The sequence below is a fragment of the Centrocercus urophasianus genome, unplaced genomic scaffold (genome assembly GCF_019232065.1).
Source record: "Centrocercus urophasianus isolate 14NV4802_14NV808 unplaced genomic scaffold, USGS_Curo_1.0 seq_40, whole genome shotgun sequence".
Lineage (NCBI taxonomy): Eukaryota > Metazoa > Chordata > Aves > Galliformes > Phasianidae > Centrocercus > Centrocercus urophasianus.
Window position 1 is genome coordinate 2,311,209 of NW_024884978.1, and position 7,907 is coordinate 2,319,115.

General features: G+C 48.5%; 1 protein-coding gene across 1 annotated transcript; it reads left to right on the forward strand.

Annotated features, from left to right (window-relative positions):
- The first annotated feature begins 2,547 nt into the window (after positions 1–2,547).
- CACNG5 (calcium voltage-gated channel auxiliary subunit gamma 5) lies at positions 2,548–5,068 on the forward strand. The gene is made up of 5 exons (XM_042833080.1): positions 2,548–2,755; positions 3,562–3,648; positions 4,002–4,142; positions 4,316–4,461; positions 4,712–5,068. Exons 1-5 carry the CDS (start codon positions 2,548–2,550, stop codon positions 4,967–4,969), a joined length of 840 nt encoding a protein of 279 aa, XP_042689014.1. The 3' UTR covers positions 4,970–5,068.
- Positions 5,069–7,907: the final 2,839 nt, after the last annotated feature.

Here is a 7,907-nt window from a genome sequence, read left to right on the forward strand (position 1 = left end):
AGCAATAGCCCAATTTCCTCATCACAGCTTGGTGTGTGCTGCCTTTCAGCTCAGCTCCCTCACAGCTCACGCTCTTCTCGTGCTGTTCCCTGATGTTCTTTGTACCTCTCTTACACACTCAGTGGGTTTCCTATCCCCCATTTTCCAAGCTTCATTCCTCCACCTTTTGTTCTCCTCAGCCTCGCCCACTGCTCCATGGCTGTGCCTTAACCTCTCTTTGCTCCATTTTGCCAGCAGCAGGGAGCAGAGTGGCTTTTCCATGACAGACACAGGCTCGTGCTGAACCCAGCAACCCTCTGCAAACCAAATCTTCCCCTCTCATCATCTCTGATAACCCTGTCTGTGCTTCCCCTCACCACAAATATCAGCAGGTGGGAAACACTGCCCCAGCCTGGAGATCAACAGCTGCCTCCTCTTCATGGCTCAGCCCTGCGAGCAAGGAGCACAGCATTATGCCGAGCTCATGAGCAGGGATGCACTGGCACAGCTCATCCTGCCCAGGTGACGTTGACTTTTCCCGATCCATCCACATAGCCCAGGGCAGGACGATGTTTTCTTTCTGTGACAATGGAGCAGGACCTCATGTCACTGCTGGACCTGAGCGAGCTGTGTTAGGAGCACTGCCAATGCCCACGTCAGTTTTTTCAGGGCTCAGTCCCAATGAAGGGCATGGACACTTCCATCAGAAGCCGAAGCTCCAAAACAAAAAGAAAGTTCCTTATGAGGACTGTGGATTGCACTGCAGACTGCCTTCAGCATTACCTGGCAACTACCAGTGGTCGCTGTGTGGTTGAAGGAGCAAGAGCAGTTCTAAGATCCTCCTTCTTGCAAACCTCCAAGGCTATATTCATTTAAAATACAGACACAGCTGGAAACCGAGCAGCATCACCTTTTCAGCAGTATGAAGCACAACACAATTTGTGAAGGTTACTGGGGACTAAATCCCTGCTGAAAATCGATCCTCTTTGTGTCCTTGAGACAGCTTTCTCTTGGTAGCCTGGCTGATTCCACCAGCACTGGCCACAGGGAAGCACTGTTCTGAATGGTACCATTCCTCAGCCCCACTTCATCAGGACTGATTTAATTTGCCAGCGACGCAGCAGCAAGTGGCACTATGATGAACCCATGATTACATGGAAATTGAAGTGTGAGAGTGAAAAGAAATGGGGCAGTTGAGAGGTGTGATTCCACTGCCCAAGCCCCTTCCTGAGACTGACATCAGTCCCAATGACCACTATAAATGGTACCAATTAGGTATATTTTCTAATCCCTGGTGTTGATAGATAACAAAGGCGTCATGTACATAACTGTTTTTCTCTGTGAAACTTTATCTGGACTTTCACATATTCCCTACTTTGATTTTTGGCTTCTTAATAACAACAACAAAAAAAAAGTAATTTGTTAATGATATATCTGCCAAGATTAGATTCCTGCTCCTTTTACCATTTTGGCACCAAAATATCAAGAAGGATGAGGCATTCTGTAGCAAATAACATTTGCTTTCAAGTGGCAACTAGAAAATAGGGTTCCAAGTCAGGGAGAAGGGGGATGAGTCAGGAGAGGCATGCTTTGCATGGTTGTATTACTGGACCTGTGCAGGGATGGGGCATGGCACATTACCACCTCGTAAAGCTCTGGAGTGCTGTCCCAACTTCTTCAGCTCTGTGTGGGTCCATTCCCTTGACAGCAAGGTTGTCTTCATGGCTGCTCAGCTATGGGAGGTGCAGACAGATAAAAACCTTAAAAATAGATCTCTAGCAAAGGTGGAAAGCTTGCAGGAACATGAGCTGGAACGTTTGCTAGGGCTGTCTGTAAATGACAGCTCTCCCCTTCCCGTAGGTCGGTACCTTCTGGGAAATGGCTCGGTGTGAACGTAGGAAGAGCCAAATCTTGATTTCGTATGGGAGAGGGCTGTCAGAGCTGCTGCAGCACTTGAGGGTGCAAATACATCTGCTTCCTACCAATATGTACTTGTCTGCTTTCTCCTCAGGGGTATGCAATAACAAAAGCCTCTCTCCTTCCCTCTCAAGACTCTGCAGGTCTCCCAGCAGTGCTTCAGTCCTGTTTCCCCATCTTCCAGCTCTGTTCACACACTGGTGCCTATGGCTTTTTTACCCTAGAAGAGGAAAGCTGGCAGTGTGGTAAAGATGTGATGGTGACCTGGAGTGCACAGGAGTGTGTTCCAGTCAGGCAGTATCTTTGCTGATCTATTAACGCAGTGCCTTCAAGCCTTACCAGCTCCCATGCTGAGGCTCCATGGCTCACTGCCACTCATGGGAGCTTTTGGGTGCTGAGATTTGGCTAAATCTGGGTGGAAAGTATGGCCTGTGGCTGAGCAGCAGGGATCCTGCCCTGACCCAGCCATCGGAGGCCCACCGTGGCTGGGAGGCACTTTGCATTCCCCATCCATCAGCGCATCCTGTGCTTTCTTTAACGGCTTACATCAGCTCATCCAACACCAAGGCAAAGCTTTTGTCACTTCTATTCCCTACAGAAGCAACACGGTGGAAATCAGCAGCCGCAGCCCCTCTGCCTACACATCCCCCCATGCTTTTGGGGATGAGCGCCTGCAGCAGGAAGGCGCTGACCCTGCTCAGCAGCGTGTTCGCCGTCTGCGGCCTCGGCCTGCTGGGCATCTCCGTCAGCACCGACTACTGGCTCTACCTGGAGGAAGGCATCGTCCAGCCCCAGAACCAGTCAGCTGAAATCAAGCTGTCACTGCACGCGGGGCTCTGGAGGGTCTGCTTCCTGGCAGGTACGGCCTCCTCCTCCTCATGTCCCCATCCTACTGTGATATTTTGCTTCCAAAGTCAGGCGCTGCGCCTGGTAAGCACCCCAGTAAGGTGGATAAATCTGTCCCAGCACGTAGGTCTGCAGAGTTTGCTGTGCTGCCACGACCCCTCGGCCCATTACAGTCACTGGGCAGCCACCCAAACCCTCTGTTTTGTCCCTGCAAAATTGGGATTCGGTTCAGCTGAAACATTCCCTCATTTCATGCTGCTTTTGGCAAAGCGGTGTGGGCCAGACAAAGCCAAAGTGAAGGGGAGTTGGATGCACAGATCAAGAACTGAGAGGGGGAAGGGGCTCCAGTGCATGCTCCCAGGTGACCCCAAACCCTCTGCCCTCAGGATCGTGTTTTGAGGTCTAAGGAAATCCCAGGGTGAAGTTTGGAGCTCCCAGAACAAATTCACCCCGAGCTTACACATGGAAGCACTGTGACCGTGGGGATTTTAGCACTGTTTTGTTCAGTGTGCCCACACACGCATATGGGATTGGCTCAGCTGATGCTTTCCTGAGCCAGTGCTGGCACCTGGGGGTCACATCCTGCTGTCACTGCTTTAGCAGTGACACCTGAAAGCTGGGCAGCTGCTCTCACAGGGTGACAGTAGCAACCAGTGGATTTCTTCAGCACCAAACACAAACGCTGAGATGCAAGCAGCACCAAACACCATGGCTGTTTTCCTCCATGTAATTAAATTAATTTGAAAGTCACTTCATCCCCCACCAAAACCAAAATAGGTGGGCACGCTGCAGGCCTGGCTCTGTCTCTTTTTGCTGCAGGTGAGGAACGTGGCCGGTGCTTCACTATAGAATACGTCATGCCCATGAACATCCAGCTGACATCTGAATCCACAGTCAACGTCCTGAGTAAGTGATTTGGTGGGGACTTTGCATCCTGCAAGGCACCAAAGGGCCCTTAGAGATCAACCCAATAAACCCCTTTGCGCCCTTGTAACAACTCCTGGTTCCCTGAGGGTGCTCCAAGCAGGGATGCATTGACAATTTCTATATGAAAAAATGCAGAATCCAATGTTTGCAGTTTTTTTTCTGGGTAATACTTCACATGAAAACTCCCAGAAATGCAAATTCTAACAGGGGTTTCACTCAGTTCATTAGCAAAGACACGTTGGAGAGAGGAACCTGTGCCAGGGGCTCATGCAATATGGGCAGGACATAGTGTGCTGATCTGTCCCTGTTTTCCTCTGCTCCTCTCCCATCAGAGATGATCCGCTCTGCCACCCCCTTCCCTCTGGTCAGCCTCTTCTTCATGTTCATTGGCTTCATCCTGAGCAACATTGGTCATGTGCGGCCACACAGGACCATCCTCGCCTTTGTGTCGGGGATATTCTTCATCCTGTCAGGTGAGTTCTGCTGGGCAAGGTTTTCCCTTGCTAGTCCTCCTTTCCCTTATTATTTCAAGCACAATTCCACAGTTCCAGAGTTTCACCTGCCACTCTGCTCATAAAGGCAGGTGCTGCTTCACCAGCTTCAGTCCCAACATATTTCTCACTCTCTTCCTCCTTGGTTCTCCCAGGTCTGTCCCTGGTGGTGGGGCTGGTCCTCTACATATCCAGCATTAATGATGAGATGCTCAATAGGACCAAGGACTCGGAGACATTCTTCAATTACAAATACGGCTGGTCATTCGCATTCTCTGCCATCTCATTCCTTCTCACAGAGGTACTGGCAGCTCTGAGACATCCCTGTAAAGAGTTCTGTCTGTTCTTAGCCACTGAGCATTGGCATGGGAGAAAAAGAGGGCTATAAGGGCAGTCAATCATGATTTGATGTGGAGCGTGCATATGGAGGAGCAGGAGATGGGTTTGGGCTGCTGTGTTCACTGCAGGGCAGGGAAGTGACTTTCCTTTATGAGCTTGCAAGCCATCAGTGGGGCAAAGAAAGCCATTCATCTTCCTTCTCTCCCCTACAGAGCGCTGGGGTGATGTCTGTGTACCTGTTCATGAAGCGATACACCGCCGAGGACATTTACCGACCTCACCCCGGCTTCTACCGACCCCGTCTGAGCAACTGCTCTGACTACTCAGGGCAATTCCTGCACCCAGATGCATGGGCACGGGGCCGTAGCCCATCAGACATCTCCAGTGAGGCATCTCTGCAGATGAACAGCAGCTACCCGGCTCTGCTCAAGTGCCCCGACTACGACCAAATGTCTTCATCTCCGTGCTGAGTGTCACCACCACCCACCTCGCGGTCCCAGAGGCTGGTGGTCACCATCCTCACTCTGCTCATTGTTTTTAGGCCTCTGTTCAGGGCAATTGTCTGTTTATAGGAGCAAAAGTATAACCACAGAGATTGGTTATATAACCAATAATGTAACTTAGGGAATTGGAACCATTTTTCTTTCTTTGTTGTTGGTTTTGGTTTGTTTTTTTTTTTACTTATTTATATTTCTCTACATAACTGAAATCTGTCCACAGACCTCTTCCTTCAGGTCTTCGTGCTGAGCTAACAGCAGTTCTGCCTGAGGAAGAAAGCCAAGGCTTGACTCAAGAGCAGAAAAAGAAAATAGAGTAGAAGTAGTGGAAAACAATTATTCTTTCTTCAAGGTTTAGGTAGGCTGTAGAAATTTGTGCATTTGGCTGTCATTAATTGTAAACTCACTGGCCTGAGATAGCGTAAAGGATTTGTGTAACTTTCCAAGAAGTAGTCCTTATTAGAAAAATAAGAAATTTGTCTTGAATGGATATTTGCTGGTCAATACCTCTCGTTGCTGGATACCACTTCTAACATGGCTGCAACGGGAAATGGCCATCTTTCTCAACTATACCTCAGCAGGCTCAGATGCCAGCAGGTTGGCATTTCTCTGTGGCCAATGTCACGTCCTCATCCTGGAGGCACTGCAGCCACAGGTGCTCAGGCACTGCCTTCCCTTCACCATCCCAATGACGGGGTCTGAAAAGCAGCTGGGAGGATTTCAGTTCAGCATCAAGTGGAAGACTACCTAGAACCTTCCTGTGGGAAACACTAGGCACAAAATTTAGGGAAATCATGTCTATCTGGGCAAGGCCCAACCTAAAATGGAAGTTATTTCAGTGAAAGTTGTGAAGTGGCATAGTTGAAACTAATGGTACCCAACCACCATAGGAAAGTAGTTGATCTTTGTTTTAATTTGGCAGAAAAACGGAATTTTAGCTGCCTTTTATGTGCATGTATGAGACTTGTTTTGAGGTTATATATTTTAAGTTGTCAAATGATGCACTTTGGTCCTAAGAGAATGATGCCGGGTTGAGAGCATGCATCAGATCGAGCATGCCATACCAGCTGTGGGCTCACTGCCTTTCCAAAGGAACTTCCTCAAACTTCAGTTCTGATTTTTATTTTGAACCTCTCTGGACATTTCTGTTCTGCAAAACAAAACCCCCCAAGGACTCGGTATATTTAAGCTTGTTTCATCTTACTATTATTAAAACTAATAGAATATATGTATATTTGACCCCTCATTTGTAGCATATTAGATGTAGCAGAAATGCTGAGTGTTGGCCTGAAGCAGTGATGGAGACCTGGTGGGAAGGCAGGGCCAACCCAGGGGAGCTCAGGAGTGTGCAATGAACCTGAGTGACCAGAAGGGGTGGAGCCAGGATCCTCCCCTTCCCAGACCTCATTTAAGGGTTGGCAGTGGAGGCAAGGAGATCTTGCTGGAGATCTCTGCCTACTTGAAACCTCCTGAAGGTAAGCAGCTTCTTCCTTTATTTCTGTGTTTACAGCTGTTGCATTTGAGTAAATTCTCACATGCTGCAGCCTGGAATCTTGCTGCTCTGCTGTCATTGCTGCGTAATGAAAGTTCCAGTGTTTTATCATTACTTATAAGCTATTCTAAAATTAGTTGCAAGTCTTGAGCAGCCACTGCTATCTGCATTGATGCTGCCACTCATCCTGGGGACCTTGCTGTAAGCATACCTCAGAATAATGTCCTCGAAGCCTGTCTGTCCAGGAAAACTTGGCTTAAGTCAGCCCATGGATCCCAAGGAGTGTTTTTGAATGCCTCGTGACAGCTGACCAAGTAGGAAAGACAGTCTCAATCTAGTTTAACGGATTTGATGTTGCTGTTTGGTGGCTTAAAGGCTGTTTGTTGCCTTTGTGTTTTCCTTTGCTTATGTTTCCTTATGTTCTCAACTCTTCTTGTAAAGGAGAACTTCAGGACTGCGTGGATGCTAAATTCTACTCCAAGGCATGTGGGCTGTCCTACACATCTGCCTTCCTGCACAGAGATCTGCTCAGTGTGGTTAATCCTGCCCAGCATCCTGGGACATCCCCCCCAGCAGTGTAACTTTCCTTTGTAGTGATTAAATACAGAATTATTCACTTTAAAGTGCCTTCCTACACTAACAGAATGTGTGGAAGAACCTGGGGCTTTCCTGAAGGCTCCAGAGGATTTAGCGGAGTCTGGGAGCAAATTAGAAAAGTAATTATTTTAATTCACTGGGGAGATTGTCATTGTATGGCACCAGTTGTGAGCCTGGGAGCTCACACATTTACCCAGTGAGGATGAGCCCTTCATAAGCACAGGACTGTGTACCACAAGCCTTGCTCCCTCAGTAATGCCACTGACTTTGGTCTCTCTCCTGTTCCAGTTTCTGTGTCAGCCTCATGTTGTCCTGTGTCTGTTTCTTGGATGGCAATTAATGAAAAGCAGAACTTAAGGATGAGCTAATAATAAATTAAAGGTTTGACACTTACAGGACTGGAGTCCTTACAGTCACCGCCTCTGCTGCCATACTCTGGTAGGATGAGTATGAGCAGCCAGGAATAATGAGGTTCTGCTGGGGCATGCTTCACCTCATCTGCTGCTGGCATGGGGAGAGCAAGCCCTGCTACCTCGGGTGTAGCCTTTACATCAACTTCAGCCAGTGTTCCAGGGTTGTGCAGGTGAATTTCAGCCCAGCTGAGCTGGTTAAAGAGTGGATGAAGGCACAGTGTGTGCAGGTTGGTGGTTCCAAGTGTGGAGTGCTCTGCTTGTGAGCCCTTGTTCTGCCTTATAAATGCTCTTTGTTATGGTTCTGTGTTCATTTTCCCAAATGGGGGGTTGGATTATTCAAGGTTGTAGAACAAATGGAATACTCCTGTTCCTCCCTACTGCTTGTTTGTTAGCAGCTCTGTGCAGGAGC